General features: G+C 45.8%; 2 protein-coding genes across 3 annotated transcripts in view; one reads left to right on the forward strand and one right to left on the reverse strand.

Moving 5' to 3' along the window:
* SLC36A1 (solute carrier family 36 member 1) overlaps window positions 1-23,402 on the forward strand; it is a 167,319-nt gene that overhangs the window by 61,060 nt on the left and 82,857 nt on the right. The gene's annotated exons all lie outside the window — the stretch shown is intronic.
* FAT2 (FAT atypical cadherin 2) overlaps window positions 6,321-23,402 on the reverse strand; it is a gene marked incomplete at its 3' end in the record, with an annotated part of 64,528 nt that continues 47,446 nt past the window's right edge. The window contains exons 19-23 of the mRNA XM_079917161.1: window positions 22,457-22,602; window positions 11,497-11,938; window positions 8,914-9,067; window positions 7,919-8,376; window positions 6,321-6,859 (exon numbers count right to left, since the gene is read on the reverse strand). Coding sequence (XP_079773287.1) covers window positions 6,321-6,859; window positions 7,919-8,376; window positions 8,914-9,067; window positions 11,497-11,938; window positions 22,457-22,602 — 1,739 coding nt within the window. The remainder of the gene's footprint in view (window positions 6,860-7,918; window positions 8,377-8,913; window positions 9,068-11,496; window positions 11,939-22,456; window positions 22,603-23,402) is intronic.

Below are 23,402 nucleotides of genomic sequence, written 5' to 3' on the forward strand. Positions count from 1 at the left end.
TGAGTGTTTGGTTAAAATTCTGGGGATTTTCTGTGTAGATAGCACATGTTGTCTACAAATAGAAGTAGTTGTACTTCTTTTATGATCTGTATACCTTTTTTTTTTTTTTTTTTGGTCTTATTGCACTGGCTAGAACTTTCAGTACTGTGTTAAAAAAGAGTGGTTCCAGTAACATCCTAGCCTTGTGCCTGATCTTACAGGGAAAGCCTTCAGTCTTTCACCTTTCAATATGATGCCAACTGTAAGATTTTTATAGAAGTTCCCCCTCTCTTCCTGTACTGAGAGATTTTTCTTGAAAGAATGGCTTAATTTTGTTGAATGCTTTTTCTGCATCAATTGCTATAATCTTACATTTTTTCTGTTTTCACTGGTCAATATGGTAGATTAAATGGATTCATCTTTGAATATTGAACCAGCCTAGCTTACCTAGAATAAATCCCACTTGGTCATGGAATATTTATATTATATATATATTATATATAATATATACATGGATTGTTTTTCGTTTTTTACTCACCCTGACATTTACTCTGACAAATGGAGGATCCAGACTGGTGCCTTTTTATAAATGAGCAAACCATATGCCGTAACTGCAATTCTTGGCCTACGTGTACTTTTGCCTCAGGCCAGGTTCCCAGCTGCTACCGTGTTACCTAAAGGCCACATATGTTTCCTTAGGACAGAGTTCCTCAGCCTTGATATTATGTTCATTTTGGGCTGGATCGTTCTCTGCTGTGGGGACTGTCTTGTGCACTGTAGGGCGATTAGCAGCATCCCTGGTCTACCCACTAGATGCCACTTGCACCCTGCCAGTTATGACAACCCAAAGTGTCTCCAGACATTGTTAAAGGTCCATGTGTGTGTGTGTGTGTGTGTGTGTGTTGGGGCAGGGGTATGTTTGGAAATCACCACCCTCTCCATCAAGAACCACTGCCTTAATACACTTAGCCCCTAACTACCCCAAGCTGGGGGGATGTCTTTTTGTCTTGGCTGGGGAACAAAGGTGTGTGGTCATGGATACTCTGAAAAGATCTGCCTCTTTTTTTTTTTTTTTTTTTTAAGATCTGCCTCTTTAATAGCAGTGATAAAATATCTAACATCTTCTAAACATTTACTATGCCAACCGTGCTAAGCACTTTACCTATATTATTTTCTTCGGTGCTCAGATCCAGTGAGGGAAGGTGCTGGTAATAATCCCCACTTTTCAGACTGAGGCATAAAAGGTTAAATGACTTGCCCAAGGTAACACATTTTCTATTATTATTATTATTATTTTTGGCCACACCACACGGCATGCAGGATCTCAGTTCCCTGTCCAGGGATTGAACCCACGCTCCCTGCAGCGGAAGCGCGGCGTCCTAACCACTGAACCTCCAGGGAAGTCCCCAAGATCACACATTTTCTAAATGGTGGACTCAGGTCTGTCTGACTCCAGACCTCATGTTTTTGCTCGAAGGATTCACTTCCCTGCTACCTGATTCTGTCACTCCTCCCCTCACATCCCTGGGTGGACACAGTGTATCTCCAGGCCCTGCTCTGGGCACCTAGCTCCTCCCACATTCCGCCCCCAGGATGCTTTCCCCGCCCTGTGCTCCACAGTCCCTCCACTCCCACCCATCAGAACCACCCAGCACTGCGGAAATACTGAAAACCTTCAGGCCTTCCTTTTGGGCTGTTTTCTTAGCCCAGCTGGCCCTTCTCCCTGTGCTCCGTCTGAAGCTCAACTTTAAGACCCCGCTCCAGCGGCTGCTGCTCTCTAGAACCTTCCCTGGCCGCTTCTGTCAGAATTTATGGCTTCCTTCTCGGTGATGCTGTAACACTGCTTCTCTGGTTAACCTCCTCGCTACTGATGCTAGAGAGATGTGACTACTTGGCCACTTCCCCAGATCACGAGTTGATTGTGGTGTTGATCGGATCAGGATGAGTGCCAGTCTGTGGGGCTAATCGTGTATCTGGAATTGGCTGGTTACTAAATTCAGTGTCGTCTCCTTCAGGAGAGAATGGTGTCCCGGCCTGTGAGGAGTTGACATCACTCTATTAATTTTGAGTTTCCTATTGATCTAACCAAGCACTTTCCTTGGTTGGACCTTGTAGGTCTATTGAGGAATCATGAGAAAATTCAGAAGGCTTGTCGTTCCCCAGCCCTGTCCTTGAGAATGATCCTGCTCTTCTTTCGGTGCCACAGCCTGTGCCTCTCCTCAAGGTGGAGCTGGCAGAGTCACCGAGAACTCCCAAAGCCTGTCCTCAGATGCTGCAGCGTGGGCTGTTGTTCTGCACCTGGGCCCGGTGTCTTCACAGGCAGGCGTTTCACCCATTCATGGTGTGGCACCAGGAGGATGGGGCAGCTGTTCTCTACGGGACCAGCATGGGCCCTGGGCAAGTCACTGCATATCTCAAAACTTTACATGCTGTATCTTTTTCCCCCTCGATCTTATAGAATCTCTATAATCTTCAGTCCACATGAGAGTGGTTTGGCTCTGTCTGCCCTTCTTCTACCCCCAGATATTCACTTTTTGCGGCTCTCCGCACAAGACCTGATGTGTGTCCCTCCAGAGCACTGCTCTGATTCCTGGAAGATGTATCTACCTTCTCCATAAGGCCTTGAGAAACTCCGTGTGATGGTGCGGTAGTGCAGGCTGTCCATCCGAGGAGCTGTCTCACAATTCCCTTGCCATTGGTCCTGGTGGATTACAGGTGCCCCTGGTGGATTACGGCTGCCCTTCCTCGTGCGACGTGGTTGTGAGTCCTCGCCGCCCTCCCCGCCCCGCCCCCTTCCTAGCTGCCCTCCTCTAGCAATGCCCAAGGTTACCGTGTCGCTCTTAAGGCCCAGCCTCAGAACTGGATGCAGGATTACAAGGGTGGTCTGGAGTTGAGCCCTGGGGTTGAGCAGACATTCCAGCTGTTAACACCACTTCGAATTATAGTGACGTTCTTGGCCTCTGAACTCAGTTGGATCCTTGGACTAGTTTCTGCTATTCTTCAGTCTTCTGATATCCTGTATTTATAATTGGTTTCACGAACCCAAATGTAAGGCATAGTTCTGGAGTCCGGCAGCCCTGGATTGAATCCTGACCCTGTCACTCATGAACTGGGTGACTTCACTTTGAGTCACTACTGTAAGTTACAAGCCACTTAATTTCTGGATGCCTCCTGTTCCTTCATCTGTAAAACAGAGATGACAGTACTTACGTTATGGGTTTTTGGTGAGGATTAAGTGAGATAAGACATGCCAAGTGCTTGCACAGCTCCTGTCATATAGCAAGTGCCAGTAGTGGTGGTGAGGATGATTATGGTGAGCTGTGTTTTCACCTGGGTCAGGTCAGGAGGCCTAGGTCTGGGTCTCTGCCTTTCTCTGACACTGTCACGCTGTGTCAGACTCAGGATGTTTGGAATCAGAACCCCAGTGCCTTGAGATGTGAGGATTTCCCTGAAAACCTTCTCTTCTGCGGCTCTGCTTCTTGGTCCCAGAGAGCCCTCTAGTGGCTGATCCATGAAGGTGCAGGCTCAGGAGGACAAAGGGAAGGAGGGGACAGGTGGGGACAGAGGTGGGCTGGGTGGAGAGAGGCTCCCCATCCAGGAAAAGAGCATGTGGTATTTTAGGGAGATGCCAAGGCTGGTGTCAGACCTGAATGTGGTGTCACTGCTGTGAAGTTCTACCTGTGGAACTTCACACAAACCCCTTCTCTGCAGGCCTCAGGGTGAGGAACATTGAGAACAAAGATGGACTAGATCCGTGTTTCCCAGAGATGATCTAGAGGGCCTTAGACAGTCATTGTGAAAACCAGAATGTTTATGTATCTTCATGTGCGCTACAAAAAATAGGAATTTTCAGATCTTTTCTTTTATGGATATTATCCTTTTAAGGTGAATAAAAACATTTTTTAAAATCTAAGTACAGTAAAAACGATTTAGTAAATAATAGTACAGGTGTTATTCTATCAGGAAAAAAATCATAAAAGTGTTAGGCAAAGCAACAGAAGTTTGGGCGACACTGGACTAGGTTATTTGTGATTTCCCGCACAGTTCTGATAAGTTAATCCTATTTGTATACTACCCAGTATTGTTCCCTAGCATGATGGTCACCAGTTATTGTTTATGCTGCTATAAGCTCTTTGAACTTATCCCTGAGAATAGGGATGTTATTTACTCTTCATTTTACTGAACAGTGAGAGGCCCGGTCATACCTGCCTGAGGCCACGTTAGTGTGTGGCACAGCAGTTTGGAACCGAGCCCATCGGACCCCAGAGCCACGGTCTGCTGTGGTGCCTCCCATGGACGTGCCTTCTCTGCCCACCTGCACTGGGAGCCTGTCGGCAGGGACTGGACTGTCCAGTCTTGGTGTTGTACCCTCAAGGCCCGCACGGACCAGGTTGCCTGGTGACATTCACGTCCAGCTGGGCTTCGGGGCGAGCTGTGGAGCAGCGCCAAAGGCTAACTCTGGGCATCAGGAGGCTGGCCTTCCAAACCTGCGATATTGTCCCCTCTCCCTGACCAGTGTGATGTGTGGCCAAGGGTGCTGGCCGGGGTGGGGGGCGGTCAGCAGTCCTGAAGTCTTGTCCAGGGCCTTTCATTCACCTCTGCTTAACAGACTTGTCCACTAACTATGCACAGTTGTATCAGAACTAGAGGACTTTTTTCCAAATAGTGTCCTGGGCCCTTCTCCCAGAGGTTCCGATTTTATATGTGTGGGCCTCAGAGATATGTATTTTAGCCATTTTGCAAGGTTTGAGAATCATGATGCTTAATGACCTCTGGGGCCCCTTCCAGCCCCCAAATTCCACGAACCTCAGCTTGGAAGGGCCTGTAGACCCTTGTGACCTTCCCCTGACCAAACAGCCTAAGTGACACGGAAAATAACAGTAAAAAAGATATTTTATTGTTAAAAAAAAAAACAACAACCACAAATGTCCAGTAAAACCAGGCATCCCGTCACTCACGCTCACAGTCGCCCGCACAGCCATGAACCATGCACACAAACACCCTGTCACCCACACAGCTCCCTCGTGCTGGAGGCAGCAGCCCTATGGGTAAGAGTGGCTATTGCTCTTCCTTTAGACTTTTGTCTCCAGAAGCAAGACACATGAAAAGGCAGTGGACCGGAGACAGGGGTTGGCAGGTGAGGGAGTGGCAAGGCCACCAGAAGTCTCTGGTCCCTACCACTCCGGGCTACATATGTTCTGCACATGTGTACATACGTACTGTACATAAGCACCCACATGTGCAGACACATGCCCACAATGACCCTCCATGCATAGGGTTGAGTCGCTGCAGGTAACACTTGGATTGGCAGGCCTCTGAAACAGAGGGGCAGGAAAGGATACTCCTGATGTCCGGCTCCCTGCTTCCACCCTTCCCTGCATAGGAGTTCCGACTTCCTTGTGTCTATGGAAGAAAAATCCCTTTGGGGCAACTCATCCAGACAGCAAGGTTGAAAAGTGCCTAAGAATTTTTTTAAAAATGAAGAATGATGTCCTTCTTGCCTTTGGCCCAAAGTGCTTGCGAAACTTGGGCTGACGAACCCAGAGTTCCATGAGGTCTGAACTCTTTAACAAAGACGGTTCAGGGGCTGCACAGATCCTGGCAGGCCCTGGCTAGTAGAAAGTCAGGCTTTAAGTCAGACTTAAAGAGGAGGCTCAAGGTGCTTGGAATTAGATTAGAGGAGTGGGACCTCCAGGAACCTGAGGCCAAGTGATGCTCCTTGGGAACCCTTGTTGCCATAGTTCACTGTCTTATGCCTGATGCCTGGCTCGGTGCCTGACATGGAGCAGACTCTGCAGCGAGGCAGGCAGGGCGTACAAGTGACATGTGGTAGCTGCTCCCCTGCTGCTCACCTCTCAGCCCCTAGGAGGACACCCTGTTGCCCTGCAGGGTCGGTGACCTTGGACCTTGTCTCTCAGCAGCTGTGGTGCTTGCCTGTGAGGCATGATCCCACCTCGGCCTGCAGAGTGTGCAGCAACGGGCAGGTCTAAGAATGTGCCCGACAGGCCCGTTCAGGCCCTGACTCCCTAGGAATTGTCAGGGAGACGCACACTGCCTTTTACCCATCCCAGGAGTCAGATTTTCCTGGGTGTCCAGGGTAACGGCTCTGTGCACACCCTTTCTGCCGGGGGCCCTAGTGCTGTTTCTGGAGCTCTACCCTCAGCTTCCCTCCATCCTCAGGGACTAGCTGGGGGTCTGGAAGAGCACATTTCAAGATGTGGCAACCCGGACTGGGTATGGGGGCTTCCCTCCCAGTTTCCCAGCCATGCTCAACTCGCTCCCCGCCAGACAGGGGAAGGCGCCAAGTCCTCGGCCTCCCCCTTGCCTCCGTCTGAGGGCAGCTAGAACATGACCTCCTCACAGCTTCCATAATCACTCTCCACCATGTCAGAGCCCTCATAGTTGGGGGGGGCCTGGGGCTGGCCCCGGCCCGTGGGACGACCGCCCCCTACCTCGCAGTCGGCGTAAGAGGGCCCGGCCCGGCTGAGGCGCATGCTCACCCCCTTGTAGCCCCCTTCTGCCAGGCAGGGCCCTGGCCCTCCCCCTCCCTGCTGGAACTGCGAGTGGTAGTAGCTGATAGCTGTGTACTCGTTGAGACAGGGGGCCAGCAGGTGCTCCCGGGGACTGGGGGGCCGTCGGGGGATCAGATCTTCCAGGTTCTGGTTGCTGTAACGGGGTGGAAGGGGTGCTCGCTTGTTTTCCATCTCCAGTGGGAAGGGGAAGCCCCCGTAGAGGGCAGTGGGGTCCGGCATCACAGCTGGGTTCCGGTGGCAGCGAGGCGATGGCAGCAGAGGGCCGGGGGTCCCTTCGGAGCGGGGGTATTCCCAGCGTTCCTTCCTGGAGTAAGTTGGGGGCCAGACTGTGGCTCCACCTGGGTACACTGAAAGGGAACAGCAAGACAGGGTGAGCTCTGAGTTTCCCTGGTGAAAGCTCCGACTGGCCTTAGAGCTGCTCTACGTGACTTAGCATGTGGTACAGATGGGCCGAGGAGTCGGTGGGTGTGTGGCCCGTCTGTGTGTTGTCTCTGGCGGCTTAGATTAATATCTAGAATCCAATGGGGTCAAGTTCAAAGCCAGAGGTTTAACTCAAAGCCAGCCCATCTTGTAAATTTGTGCCACTGATCCAAGGGTCAGTGGATAAGGGAAGAATCTGAACGGCTCCATGCATCCCACCCCCATTCCTGGAGACAGCAGCTCTATCCCAAGTCCTACTGGTGAGTTTTGTCTCCTTAATTGAAGGAAACAAACACATATTTTGGACTAGGAGGTGTGATGGCATCTGTCACAGAGGGTGATTAAATGAGATGTGACTTCGAAGGTTGGAGACCAGGCCTCCTTGGTCCTACCTCTGTCCCTGCTACTGAATAGTTGGGTAAGTTAGAATAAGTCACTGTGGCTTTATGGGTCCCAGTTATGGGACCCAATTTGCAGAAAGAGCAAATACTTGTTTTAACTATTACTGAATAAGCCAGAAAATATAAAGTGCTTTACAAATTCACCTCCTTTTGAGCCAAAGATGAGAGGGGGTGAAGGTCCCTCCTCTGGGTCAGCCAGGTCTGGCCCAAGGCTACTGTACCTCTAGACTGGGCAGCCAGAAGCTTGGACAACTGCCTCTCTTTCCCTTTCCAGAAAAGCATAAATATACAGAAGCCCCCTTTTCACTTCAGGGATCCTACCCACCCCATCCAGGGTCTACAGGTTTCTGCCATGGACATCAATCCTGTGGAATGTCTTGGAATTTAGGGGAGTAGATCATGGTACCGCGGAATGAGGCACAGACTCTGAGTCCAGAGACCCGGGACCTGGTGCAGCCCACTAGTGCACCGTGACCTTGACCACGTCCCTTCATGGACTGGATGGTGGCTCAGATAATGGAGTGTTTCAGTCTATTACCCTGTTCCATCAATCCCAGAAGCTAAAGGCCTGTGGGCTGTACTGACCCATCTCCTCGCCTGACCAGGTCCTCTTAATGATGGCCTCATTTTCAGAGTGGGAAGAGACCACCACCGGCGGGAGTCTGGGAGGCACGCTGCAGACCACTGGCCGTTGCTTAGAGCTGGGTCCAAAAGTGACGAGTTCATTTGGACCTGAGGTCTTGCTGGGCTCCACTTGGTTCAGGTTGTTGCAGGCGCTTGTGCTCAGGGAGTTGAGCTCAATGGCAGGTGTGGCTTGGGTGTCAACACCAACACTCCTGGCCAGGAGGTCTGGGTCCTCCATGGCCACGGGCTTGTGGGACTTGCAACGGCGGCAGTAGAAGAGAAGCCCAGTAGAGATTATGACAATGACCAGTAGGACCACTATGATGATCAGAATCTCCTGCTGTCCCCAGTCCCCCCTTTTGATCTCAGGGGTGACAAGACAGTGTCCTTCTGAGCAGCCCCTTGATTCCATTTCACACCTGCGGACACAGAGAAGTAGTCAGGGGACTGAGTCACTATACTGCCCTTGCCACGTCCCCTCTTAAAAGATGTATGGGATCAAAACCCCTGCACTCAAGCCTGCCTCTCCAATTTCCCACCAAAAAAAAAAAAAAAGTAATTTACCCCCAGGCCGCTTTCTGGAAAGTCACGGTCCAGAGCAAGAGAATAAGAACTTTTGCTACTTTCAGACTTCAGCAAAGATCAGAACTGCCTGAAAATCTGGTAGAAAGTGCAGATTCCTTGGTCCCAGCCTAGTGAGTCCAATTCAGTAGGTTCAGAATAGGGCTTGGGAAATCTGTCTTTTTAACGAGCACCACCCCTCCCAGAGTGTTCTGATGCAGGTGGTGGGAGAGAGAAGCCTTGACACGTGGAAAAGGCCAAGAAGCCAGGTAACCAGAGCACTCAGCCCCTGGCTGCCCATTGGCCTCTCTAGGGGTCAGAGTGCAGAGGTCATCCCCCAGTGGTGCCACACTCAGGGAGAGGAACCAGTGGCAGGGGACCTCTCCTGTGCTTACCTGTCTCCCATGTAGGGGTGAGGGCAGATACAGGGGGCTCCTTTGGGGGAAGAGATGCAAGTTCCACCTTCCAGGCAGGGCATCGAAGTGCAGTTCTCCTTCCTTTGTTCACAGTGCCTCCCGGAGAACTGTGAGGGGCACGTGCAGACATAGCCTGGGGAGAAGGGCAGGGCCATGAGAGAGCACTCTGGTCCAGTGGCCCCAGGGGACAGGTTCTCGTGTGTTCGCAGATCCCAGTGTTCACACTTAGTTATTGAGTGCCTCTCTCTGCCACATGCACCGTGGTAGGCACTGGTGCCCTGCTGGACAAGATGGTTGGATCCCTGCCCTCAAACAACTTACAGACTACAGAGAATAGGCATCTAAAGGATAATAATGAGTATCGTCATCCTAGACAACACTATTTATTGTAATCGTTGTTCTAAGAATCTTCATGTATTAGCTCGTTTGATCCTCCCGACAGCCCTGAGATTGGTTACTGTTATTGTCCTCATCAGGGACAGGTACAAGTTGATGGCAGGTCAGGGAATGAGGCTCGGGGAATGCATGCCATTTGCTCAGGGTCACACAGCAAGCAAATGGCAATTTGGGGGTTCAAACTGAGATAGTTATAGATAATATCAGTATATTAGTAATTATCATAAAAATTAGTTTTATTGAAGGGAAGCATTGTGGAAAGGAGTTAGCCTAAACTAGGCACCAGGGGAGGTTTCCTGGAGGAGGTGATATTTTAGTTGAGACCTGAAGGTTGAGTAAAAATTAGCCAGGCAAAAAGATAAAGGGGCAAAGAGGAAGATGTTTCAGGCAGAGGAGAACGTGTGCAAAGGTTTGGAGGAGAGGGTGTGGCATGTCACCAGGGTGGACCAGCAGGTGGGAGGGGCCAGGGCATAGGACCCACAGGCAGGAATTAGGAATTGGGACTCCATCTGAACGGCATCTGAACGGCAAGGGGAAGCCACTGCAAGATTCTAAGCAGGAAAGCGATGTGCTCATATCTACATTGTTTAAAGATCTCTCTGGTGCCCTGCTGGAAGATGCTAGTGGAGGGAGAGAAGCAGGAGAGCAGGGAGGTGGCTGGTGCAGAAGAAAAGAAGAGAGGTGATGGGGACTGGGGTCAGACCAATGGCGGTGGGGATGCAGAAGTGATGGACTCCTTGGGTATCTTAGGTAGAAATGACAGTATTATTTGTCAGGCAAAGATTAGAAAACGGGAGAATGCCAAGTGTTGACAGAGATGTAGGGGCCTAGGAATCTCACGCACTTGCTGGTGGAAGTACAGACTGCTGCGGCCATGCTGGACAGCAGTCTGACCCGATTTAGTCAAAGTAACTATTTGCATACTCTGAGTATGTGAATTCCGTCTCTGGGTGGTGCGTATGTATGTGTGTATGTGTGAAAAGTTCTCACATAGGTTTGTAACATGATGTGGGAGGATGTTCAGTGCAGCATTGTTGATGGAGGTGGGATGTCCATTGCTGGGAGAGTCCAGAGGGGAAAGATGAGCGCGTGCACACCTTGGAGTATTGAGCCTCAATTAAAAGCAATGAATAAGAATTACTCGTGGCAGCGTGGATGGAAAACTGTAAAACATGATATACCAGTTATATAAGTTAGAAATTCAAGCATGTGAAAAACAGTTCTTACATTTTGAAAGAACTCATTTTAAAACTTTAAATGTTTGCCTATGGGTTTGAGGAAGGGAGAAGGCAGTGGAGTATAAAGGGCAATAAGAAAGAGAAACTGGGCTTCCCTGGTGGCGCAGTGGTTAAGAGTCCGCCTGCCAATGCAGAGGACACGGGTTAGAATCCTGGTCCCAGAGGATCCCGCATGCCGCGGAGCAACTAAACCCATTCGCCACAATTACTGGAGCCTGCGTTCTAGAGCCCATGAGCCACAACTACTGAGACCTGCACGCCTAGACCCTCTGCTCCGCAACAGGAGAAGCCACCGCAATGAGAAGCCCGCGCACTGCAACGAGGAGTAGCCCCCGCTTGTCACAACTAGAGAAAGCCTGCACACAGCAACGAAGACCCAACGCAGCCAAAAATAAATTTTAAAAAAAAGAGAGGGAGAGAGAAACTTAGCACGCACCAATGATGACACTGAGATGTGTGATGACTACAGCCTTCTACATCAGAGGTCCCCATTCGTACCCTTCCCCCATCCAAAAAAACAGGAGAAAGAAAGATAGTTCTTGTTGAGGGTGAAAGAAGACTACTGGCCTCCCCTGGTGTAAACCTAGCAGATCCCTACTCGTTACTCACCAGACAGTAAGGGGAAGAGGCGGCTATTTCCCCTGAGACCTACACCCTGAGCACGCCTCTCGCTTAGCAGCCCTGTGACCTTGGGTGCGTTCCTTTACCTCTCTGGGTATCCCTTACGTAGCCCAGTGGTTTCCTGAGCAGTAAAATGGAGCTTTAATGGCTCTCTTCTCCGCCCCCCACCCCCGCTCCCTCCCACATAGGACTGTGGTGGAGGAATCGGCTTGGTAAACTCTATGGTGATACACGATTGCTAGTTCAACCTGGCAGGGTCCTCTGCAGAGCCTCCTGGGATAAGCCTCAGGGTCAGCCCTAGCCTTACCTGCCCCGTGGGTCTGTGAGCACTTTCCACCGTTGAGACACGGGTTCTGGCTGCACTGGTCACTGTGGAGGCAACACTGGGTGAGGGCCCGCCTCTCCAGCATGCCCGCCACCTTCTTGCCATGGGCCAGCAGCTCCAGCGCCTCTCCGTTGATCATGACAGCATCCAGGCAGCCTTCGAAGCCCTGGGAGACATTTGGGAAAGAATGCAAGAGGACGAGGCCACCCAGAAAGAGGTCCCTTTCAGGCCTCAGACTCCAGCAGTTCTCTGGGAGCGCAAGGGAGGCGTTGGCTGCACTGTCAACCGACAGGTGAACGGAAGTATCTGTCTCCTCCACCAGAACAGAGTGCCACTCTTGGTCATTCACACGAGACTGGGAAGAAAGGTTTCTGTAGAAGCCACCTGGGCAATGGTATTCCAGCTGGAGCACTCCATCGACCAGCTGTAAAGAAAATCCAAATGGCCATCAGCAAAGCCAAGAAGTACTTAAAAAATGCCTGCTCAGAAGCTGCCAGTGCAAAGAATGTTAGTTTATTTTCACAGATAGGAGGGGTAGTGTTTGGTGATTTTCAAGGCTGTTTTAGACATTGTATTTGTAGAGTATAGAAACCCTCAAAATGCTCTTCTGTGGTCTCATTTGGCCCTCGCCGCTCTCCATGGGATGGCCTGGGCGGGGATGATATCTCCATTTCAGAGATGAGGAAACTGAGGCCCAGAGATGCCTTGCTGATCAAGACCCTGTCTTTTGGATTCTTCTTCACAGCCCTCTCCAGTATTCTATACTCCTCAGCCTTCAGGGATACCAAAAACCTCCCTCTCACCCCCACTCCCTTACTCAACAGTTCAACAGTTCTTGAAGTGGGTCTCTAAGACGATTTCAGGGCATCTACAAGGTGAAACTATTTTCATAGTAATCCAAGACATTATTTGCCTCTTCTACTCTGATTCTGTTACAAATATACAGTGGTGATCTCTAGACATGCGCTATCACAACAGATAAAGGCAGAAGTAGGTACGAGCCAGCTAGCTTCTATTAAGCCAGATGTAAGAGAAATTTGCAAAAATGTAAAACAATACCACTCTTTTTTAAATTATGGAAAATGGAACAATTATTCTTAAAAATATGGTATTTATGTTAACATGTAATAGGTTTCTTGTTATTTTAAAACTTCTCAGTTTTAATTTCTAATAATGAAAATGCCAATAGCTGTTACCCACATAAACAAAACTTCCCTATGATCCTTGATTATTTTTAAGAGTATAAAAAGTCCCAAAATCAAAAAGTCTGAGAATCACTGGGTTAGAACATTTTAGTTCCCTTCACCCTTGAGAAGTGGGACTACTTGTGGCCAAATAGTTTTCCTGTCACTCTGGGTTAGGTAGCGCTTTCTCTGGGTGAAATGTGAAGATCTAACCCAGTGTTTTCCAGAAGTTGGACATTTGTACACCATCTTCCTGATTTTTGCTCTGGTTGAATTCTACCTATACCTTTATTTCCTTAAAAAGAAAACAGTATTATTACAGTAAATAGAAAACCAATATAACCTGCCATTAAGAAAAGACAATGACAAATATAAGTACAACATATACAAAACATTGTCATTAAATCACTCCTTTCACTTACCTAGGACCACAGATCTGTTGATCCCTCCATCTTTTCACTGTCTCTCCCCTCTGTAATGTCCTCATTCCTCTCCTTACCAATCTTAAATTCCATAGCCAAACTCCTGTCCCTCTTTTACTTGGTAGAACTCACTTGGCTAATACACAAATCCGGTGAAATCCAACTCTCCCTCTATGTATAAGTATCATGGAGCTGAACATGGCTGGAGAAAAACACACAGCTTTTGCTTATTGGTCTCCCTTTAATTTCATGACCATGAGTCTCAAATGAGCCCTTCATGCTACCCAACAATCGTACTATCTTGCTTAGTTCCCTCACTCTCTCAGATGACTATTTTCACAACTTCTCTCTCCTCAGACCCTTAATGTCTCTCTCCCCATCCTCGCTCTCAGCAATCAGATGGAAACTTCCAGGCACTCTCACCATCGTATCTGTCCACGTTGTCCAAAGCCAATCTCTCCATTCATGCACTAGATCCCACCCCACCCCCCTTACCTCCTGAAGGACAAGATGCCACTGACTTTCCTTTCTCCTTCCTACATCTTTGTTCACTCTCTACTGGATCATCCCAGTCATCATACAAACGTGCTGTTATTGTTCTAATCTTTAAAAAACAAAGTTTTCTTGAACGCACTTTTCCTGCCAGATAGTACTTTCTTTCTTTGCTTTCCCTTTGCAGCAAAATTCTACCCCCACCCACCATGACACTGAAACCACTGGTGTCAGGGCACTCAGCATCCTTTGTGTTGCCAAATTCAATGATTGATATCACTTCCCATCTTACTTGACCTCTCAGCAGCATATTATGCAGCTGATCACTGCTTCCTTCTTGATACACATCCCTCATTTGGCTTCCCAGATACAATACTCTCTTGGTTTTTCTCCAACATCATTGGTTGTATCTTTTCATTCTCCTTTATTGGATCCTCCTCTTCCCCAACCTCTCAGTGTTGGAGTATCTCAGGGATAAATCCTTAGTCTACTCTCTTTTCACTCTACACTCTTTGGTGATCTCCCCAGTCTCATGGCTTTGAATACTATGTATATGTGGAAGAATCCCAGATCTTCATCTCCACCCAGACCTTTCTCACTAGATTTTGTTTGTCCAGCTCCACTAGTAGGTCTAACAGTCATCTCAAGCTCATATGTCCAAAACGGAACTTCTGGTCATCCTCCTTCCCCAACCTACTCCACCTGTATGCTTGCCCGCGTCTGTTGGCAGCAACTCCATTCCTTCAGGTTGCTCAGGTCAACATCTTACTCCTTGCTTTCTCTCGCAGCCCTTATTCAGTTCATCAGGAAGTCCTGTTGACCTTACCTTCAAAATCTCTTCAGAATCTGAACTCTTTTTCCCAGTTCCACTGTCATTCCCCTGATCTAAACTGCCATCAGCTCTCACCAGAATTACTGCCTTTTGGCTGGGTCTTTCCACTTCCATCTTTGTTCCTCTAAAATCTATTCTCAACACAGTAGCCACAAGGACCGTTTTTGCATATGTCACACCATGTTAATTCTCTGCTCAAAACCTTCTAATGCCCCCCACTTTGCTCAGAATAAAACTCAAAGTCCTTAAATAGCCTATGAGACCTTTATAGATATGACCCCATCCTATTACATCTCTGACCTCAACTCCTGCTACTACTGTCCCCTTGCTCACTTCACTCAAGCCATATTGACATCTGAGCTGTTCCTTAAACATGCCAAGCAATCTCCTGCCAATGACTATACCCTCTACCTAGAATGCTGTTTCCCCAGAAGTCTATATGGCTAACTACCTCACCCCCTTCAAATTATTGTTCAATTATCACCTCAATGAAGCCTTCCCTAACCACCTTATTTAAAATTGCTACTTCCCACAAAAGGGCAGAATGCAAGCATCATCTCCTCCACTCTGGCTTGATAGACAACATAGCAGTTAGAGGCTCATCTTCATTGAGGGAGAAAAGCAGAATGTACAGAATGTACCAGGCACCTTCAAGATGGTGGAAGAGTAAGATGTGGAGACCACCTTCCTCCCCACAAATACATTAAAACTACATCTACATGTGGAGCAACTCCTACAGAACACCTACTGAACACTGGCCGAAGACCTCAGACTTCCCAAAAGCTTTGCTTTTGCCTTTGTCCTAGGGTTCTGTCTGTCTGGTTTTTTTTGTTTGTTTTGTTTTTTATAGTATAGCTTTTAGGGCTTGTTATCATTGGTGGATTTGTTTTTTGGTTGGTTGCTCTCTTTCTTTCTTTACTTTTAAAGTTTTTTATTTTTAATATTTTTTTTAATTTTAATAACTTTATTTTATTACTTTTTCTTTCTTTCTTTTGAATATAGAAGCATTTAGGAGAATCCAGCTATATTTTATTAAGCCAGACATGAAAGAGATTTGCAAAGATGTAAAACAATGCCATTATCAGTAATTTTTAAAATACTGCTTTTCAAAAATTATGTTATTTATGTGAACATGAATTGGGCTTATTACTCATTTCTAAATGGATTAATAACAGCTATTTTAAATGTTTCATGGTTTTAATTTCTAACAGGGTAAACATCACTAGATATAACTCACATTAACAAAAGCTCTTTGGGCTTCTTTCTTTTTTTGGATTCTTTCTTTTTCCTCCCTTTTCTTCTGAGCCATATGGCTGACAGAGTCTTGGTGCTCTGGCCGGGTGTCAGGCCTGAGCCTCTGAGATGGGAGAGCTGAGTTCAGGACATTGGTCCACCAGAGACCTCCCAGCCCCACATAATATCAAACGGCAAAAGCTCTCCCATACATCTCCATCTCAACACTAAGACCCAGCTGCACTCAACGACAAGCAATCTACAGTGCTGGACGCCCTATGTCAAACAACTAGCAAGACAGGAACACAACCCCACCCATTAGCAGAGAGGCAGCCTAAAAATCATAATAAGGTCACAGACACCCAAAAAAACACCACTGGACATGGTCCTACCCACCAGAAGGACAAGATCCAGTCTCATCCACCAGAACACAGGTGCCAGTCCCCTCCACCAGGAAGCCTACACAACCCACTGAACCAACCTTAACCACAGGGAGAAGATACCAAAAACAATGGGAACTATGAACCTGCAGCCTGAGAAAAGGAGACACCAAACACAGTATTTAAGCAAAATGAGAAGACAGAGAAATACACAGCAGATGAAGGAGCAAGGTAAAAACCCACTGGACCAAACAAATGAAGAGGAAATACACAGTCTACCAGAAAAAGAAATTAGAGTAATGATAGTAAAGATGATCCAAAATCTTGAAAATAGAATGGAGAAAATACAAGACACGTTTAACAAGGACCTAGAAGAGCTAAAGAGAAAAAACAATGATGAACAAGACAATACATGAAATTAAAAGTTCTCTAGAAGGAATCAATAGCAGAATAACTGAGGCAGAAGAACGGATAAGTGACCTGGAAGATAAAATAGGGGAAATAACTACCACAGAGCAGAATAAAGAAAAAAGAATGAAAAGAATTGAGGACAGTCTCAGAGACCTCTGGGACAACATTAAATGCACCAACATTAGAATTATAGGGGTCCCAGAAGAAGAAGAAAAAAAAAAGGGACTGAGAAAATATTTGAAGAGATTATAGTTGAAAACTTCCCTCATATGGGAAAGGAGATAGTCAATCAAGTCGAGGAAGTGCAGAGAGTCTCGTACAGGATAAATCCAAGGAGAAACACACCAAGACACATATTAATCAAACTATCCAAAATTAAATACAAAGAAAAGATATTAAAAGCAGCAAGGGAAAAACAACAAATAACATACAAGGGGATCCCCAGAAGGTTAACAGCTGATCTTTCATCAGAAACTCTGCAAGCCAGAAGGGAGTGGCAGGACATATTTAAAGTGATGAAAGGGAAAACCTACAACCAAGATTACTCTACCCAGCAAGGATCTCATTCAGATTTGAGAAATTAAAACCTTTACAGACAAGCAAAAGTTAAGAGAATTCAGCACCACCAAACCAGCTTTACAACAAATGCTAAAGGAACTTCTTTAGGAAGGAAACCCAAGAGAAGGAAAAGATCTACAATAATAAACCCAAAACAATTAAGAAAATGGGAATAGGAACATACATATTGATAACTACCTTAAATGTGAATGGATTAAATGCTCCAACCAAAAGACATAGACTACCTGAATGCATACAAAACCAAGATCCATATATATGCTGTCTACAAGAGACCCACTTCAGACCTAGGGACACATACAGACTGAAAGTGAGGGGATGGAAAAAGATACACCATGCAAATGGAAATCAAAAGAAAGCTGGAGTAGCAATTCTCATATCAGACAAAATAGGCTTTAAAATAAAGACTATTATAAGAGACAAAGAAGGACACTACATCATGATCAAGGGATCAATCCAAGAAAGATATAACAATTGTAAATATTTATGTACCCTACATAGGAGCACCTCAATACATAAGGCAAATGCTAACAGCCATAAAAGGGGTAATCAACAGTAACACAATCATAGTAGGGGACTTTAACACCCCACTTTCACCAATGGACAGATTATCCAAAATGAAAATAAATAAGGAAATACAAGCTTTAAATGATACATTAAACAAGAAGGACTTAATTGATATTTATAGGACATTCCATCCAAAAACAACAGAATACACTTTCTTCTCAAGTGCTTATGGAACATTCTCCAGGATAGATCATATCTTGGGTCACAAATCAAGCCTTGGTAAATTTAAGAAAATTGAAATCGTATCAAGTATTTTTTCTGACCACAACGCTATGAGACTAGATATCAATTACAGGAAAAAATCTGCAAAAAATATAAACACATGGAGGCTAAACAATACACTATTAAATAAGCAAGAGATCACCGATGAAATCAAAGAGGAAATCAAAAAATACCTAGAAACAAATGACAATGAAAACACAGTGACCCAAAACCTGTGCGATGCAGCAAAAGCAGTTCTAAGAGGGAAATATATAGCAATAAAATCCTACCTCAAGAAACAAGAAACATCTCAAATAAACAACCTAACCTTACACCTAAAGAAATTAGAGAAAGAAGAGCAAAAAAACCCCCAAAGTTAGCAGAAGGAAAGAAATCATAAAGATCAGATCAGAAATAAATGAAAAAGAAATGAAGGAAATGATAGCAAAGATCAATAAAAGTAAAAGCTGGTTCTTTGAGAAGATAAACAAAATTGATAAACCATTAGCCAGACTCATCAAGAAAAAAAGGGAGAAGACTCAAATCAACAGAATTAGAAGTGAAAAAAGAGAAGTAAAAACTGACACTGCAGAAATACAAAAGATCATGAGAGATTACTACAGGCAACTATATGCCAGTAAAATGGACAGCCTGGAAGAAATAGACAAATTCTTAGAAAAGCACAACCTTCCAAGACTGAAGCAGGAAGAAATAGAAAATATGAACAGACCAATCACAAGCACTGAAATTGAAACTGTGATTAAAAATCTTCCAGCAAACAAAAGCCCAGGACTAGATGGCTTCACAGGCTAATTCTATCAGACATTTAGAGAAGAGCTAACACCTATCCTTCTCAAATCTTCCAAAATATAGCAGAGGAAGGAACACTTCCAAACTCATTCTATGAGACTACCATCACCCTGATACCAAAACCAGACAAAGACGTCACAAAAAAATAAAACTACAGGCCAATATCACTGATGAACATATGCAAAAATCCTCAACAACTAGTAAACAGAATCCAACAGCACATTAAGAGGACCATACACCACGGTTAAGTGGGGTTTATCCCAGGAATGCAAGGATTTTTCAATATACACAAATCAATCAATGTGATACACCATATTAACAAATTGAAGGATAAAAATCATATGATCATCTCAATAGATGCAGAAAAAGCTTTTGACAATATTCAACACCAATTTATGATAAAAACCCTCCAGAAAGTAGGCATAGAGGGAACTTACCTCAACATAATAAAGGCCATATATGACAAACCCACAGCCAATGTCGTTCTCAGTGGTGAAAAACTGAAACCATTTCCACTAAGATCAGGAAAAAGACAAGGTTGCCCACTCTCCCCACAATTATTCAACATAGTTTTGGAAGTTTTAGCCACAGCAATCAGAGATGAAAAAGAAATAAAAGGAATCCAAACTGGCAGAGGAGAAGTAAAACTGTCACTGTTTGCAGATGACATGATACTATACATAGAGAATCCTAAAGATGCTACCAGAAAACTACTATACAGGCAGCTCATGCAGCTCAATATCAAACAACAAAAAACCCAATCCAAAAATGGGCAGAAGACCTAAATAGACATTTCTGCAAAGAAGATTTACAGATTGCCAACAAACACATGAAAGGATGCTCAACATCACTAATCATTAGAGAAATGCAAATCAAAACTACAATGAGGTATCACCTCACACCAGTCAGATTGGCTATCATCAAAAAATCTACAAACAATAACTGCTGGAGAGGGTGTGGAGAAAAGGGAACTCTCTTGCACTGTTGGTGGGAATGTAAATTGATACAGCCACTATGGAGAACAGTATGGAGGTTCCTTAAAAAACTAAAAATAGAACTACCATACGATCCAGCAATCCCACTACTGGGCATATACCCTGAGAAAACCATAATTCAAAAAGAGTCATGTACCGCAATGTTCATTGCAGCTGTGTTTACAATAGCCAGGACATGGAAGCAACCCAAGTGTCCATCGACAGATGAATGGATAAAGAAGATGTGGCACAAATATACAATGGAATATTAGCCATAAAAAGAAACTAAATTGAGTTATTTGTAGTGAGGTGGATGGACCTAGAGACTGTCATACAGAGTGAAGAAAGTCAGAAAGAGAAAAACAAAGACCGTATGCTAATACATATATATGGAATCTAAAGAAAAATAAATGGTTCTGGAGAACCTAAGGGCAGGACAGGAATAAAGATGCAGATGTGGAGAATGGACTTGAAGACAAAGGGAGGGGGAAGGGTAAGCTGGGATGAAGTGAGAGAGTGGCATGGACATATATACACTACCAAATGTAAAATAGATAGCTAGTAGGAAGCAGCTGCATAGCACAGGGAGATCAGCTCTGTGCTTTGTGTCCACCTAGAGAGGTGGGATAGGGAGGGTGGGAGGCAGACGGAAGAGGGAGGAGATATGGGGATGTATGTATACGTATAGCTTATTCACTTTGTCATACAGCAGAAACTAACACACCATTGTAAAACAGTTTAACTCCAATAAAGATGTTACAAAAAAAAAAAGACAGACTGTACCAAATGTGTCATCCTTTTGTATAAAACTGCACTATGTCATCAGTATCATTACTATTTAAAAAATGAACACAATTACTTGAGTGCTTGCTTTGTTTTAGGCACTGTGCCAAAAGCTTTCCTTGAATCATTATGTAATTCGCACGGAGTACAGAGCAATGGGTAAGAGCTCGGGTGCTGGAGCAGGTTGGCCTAGCCCAGGCCCCACCATTTACTGCCTGTGCGGTCATAAGCAAATTACTGAATCCCCCCAAGCCTCAGTTTCTTCATCTATAGGACGAGGATGATGACAGTCACCACTTACAAGGCTCTTTCGAGGACTAAATTCTACAACACAGGCAATAAGGTGTCTGGCACAACAAGGGCTCAGTACTTTCTTATGACCACGCTAGAAGGATGAGTCTCATTTTCATAGATGAGTAAATCGAGATGTAGTGAGATGGAGGCTCTGGCCCAAAGGACCGAGTGCCTGAGCAGGGATTCGAAAATGGGAGCTCAGCCATGCACATGTGCTGGTCACAGGAGCCTGCCATGAACAACTGGCTCTCTTCAGTATATTTCCCTATAGCATTTAAATTTATTACAATAAGTATCTGTCATTTTTATTAAAAAAAAAACCCATAAAGCTATTTTCAGAATTTAGAATAATATAGCAGGAAAGGAAAAATATAAAGAAGACTATCCATGAAAATCATGACCTCCAGGCTTATGATTTATTTGAGAGCTTTAAAAGCACAAAAGGACTGTGACTGTAGAAGAGAAACATTCTGCAGCCTGCGTCTCCTGCACACCGCCCTGCTCTCTGAGCAGCTGATCTCCGTGAAGTTGCTGCTGCAGGGTTCCGCGTTGCAGGTGGACAGGTACACAAGGGTAGGGGTGGACAATAGTGTTTACTGTGCCCCCTCATTCTTCTTTTCCTTTTGGGACACTCTGCCTCCTTCTCAACTGAGTCTATGTTGTTCTGGAAAGGCTGGCCCCTCTCCCTGGCAGCCTTGGGGATAGTCACATGACTCAGACCTGCCAATCAAGGTCTGAGGTGAGAATTTTACCGCTGTTGGAAAGAGATGCTCCCTTTCTGCTGGGCTGGCTTGGTGGCAGAATGAAAGCCTGGGCTGCTGGGGCCACCTTTGCCATTACTTGGGGGGATATATGTGGTCTTCTGAACAAAAGCAGATCTGACAGCAGGAAGGAAAAGGATCCTGTTGATATACTTTGAACACCTGGATCTACCCAAGCCTGAGGTCAACCCTTGGACTCTTCCATTACATGAGCCAATAGAATTCTCTCTTTTGTTTAAAGAATAATAATAGTAAAATTGCAACTTCCCACATTCCTGATCCCCCTTAACCTTTTTTTTTCTCTTTTAACCCAAAGCACTTCTCACATTTGGACAAACTCTATAATTTTCTGGTTTATTGTCAGTCTCCCACCATAGGATGAAAGCTCTAGGAGGGGTTTTTGTCTTTTTCACTGATGAGACCCAAGCACCTGGAAGAGTGCCTGTTGCACAGTAGATGCTCCACAAATGTTTGTTGAATGGATTAAATTCTAACTAGCTGTCAGAGTCTGCTTTCTCTTTGTCAAAATGGGAGATGGACACCTGTGATAGAGATGTTAAAATCAGGCAGGTACTCTGAGACTTTCTACAAGACAGAATCAGAAGGACTAAAAGACCCTTGAAAGGAAATTCATTTTCCTCCACGTGGATTCCACGTACCTTAATGTACCCCAGCCTTCCACCCATCTTGGAAAACACTGGTCTATTACTCAGCAAAAAGTGATAAAATCATCAACCAGGTCTAGGTGGCCTTACCCATCTCTCTTTCTATCTTCAGAGGCTCTCTGTCATCCCACAGAACGCCTGACCTCTGTTGTCCTTGGACATGTATTGCCAGGTGGGGTGGCTTTGGCTCTCATGGCTGGCAAGTCTCGTGTTCTACCTAAGAGTCACACCCAGTATCCCTGAAAACCGTGCAGGGGTTTCTTTGCAGAAGTGACCCTTCTTGGCCACCCCCCATGCCGCCCCACCTCCCCAGCCTGGCACGCCCACAGGAAATCTCTCAGGCTGGCAGTGCCTTACCTTCAGGGAGAGACACACTGTGTTATTGCTGAACAGGAGGATGGCCTGTGACTGGAGTGTTTTCAGGCGGAAACGGATGTGCCCATTCTGAGCCTCTGGGAGACTGTACCGCCCGAAGCTCTGACCGCTGAACCTCGCGGCAGTACCTGTGAAAGCAACCAGAGGCACTGTCACCTCCACACAAAGTGGTCCCCACGGAGCCCTGGAACTGACTTTGTCTCATTCAACCCTTGGGTGGCAAGCATTTGCTTCCATTTTACAGATGAAATTTACCGAGGCTGTGGGGTTACTTGTCCAGGGTCACACAGTTAGACAGGGGCCATCACCCTGCACACCTTCCTCTGGCCCCAGGGACCCTCGCCTTGGGTCCTGGCCTGGATCAGAAACTGTGAACTCAAACCATTAAGAAAGCAAGAATCAAGCCAGAAAGGTCATCAGTCAAGTGTGCACAAGTCAAAACTTCTATCCTCCATATTTTCCATGTGATTTCTGACATCACTTGGGGAAGAAGGAGGTTGAGTTGGAGAGGATTTTGCATATGTGTGTGACTTCAGGGACACCACGAGGGCTTTTGCCTCAAGACATCTTCTTCATCATCAGGAGTGTAATCATTTGGGTAAGTGCTTCCCACACGAAATGCTGCTGAGAAGTCGAGAGACTTCTGTGGCAAAGGAAGAAGGTAGTGATAAATTGTGTGGCCAAAACTTCCGTATGCTCCATCCTCCGTAGCAATTGCTAATGCAGAATTGCACAGTGAGGAGTCTGAGACTTCACCTAAACTTGAGTTTTTCAAGCTTATTTGAACATGGGACCCTCTAGTGTGGACTTCGTACCCATAGCCCTTGGAAATAGCATTCTGTGGAAACTCCTTCGGGACATGCTGTGTTATATTAAGCCATGCCCACCCCAGATTTTTTTTTTTTTAAATCCACCCTCCTCAGAAGTG

Source organism: Stenella coeruleoalba (genome assembly GCF_951394435.1).
Source record: "Stenella coeruleoalba genome assembly, chromosome: 3".
Taxonomy (NCBI): domain Eukaryota; kingdom Metazoa; phylum Chordata; class Mammalia; order Artiodactyla; family Delphinidae; genus Stenella; species Stenella coeruleoalba.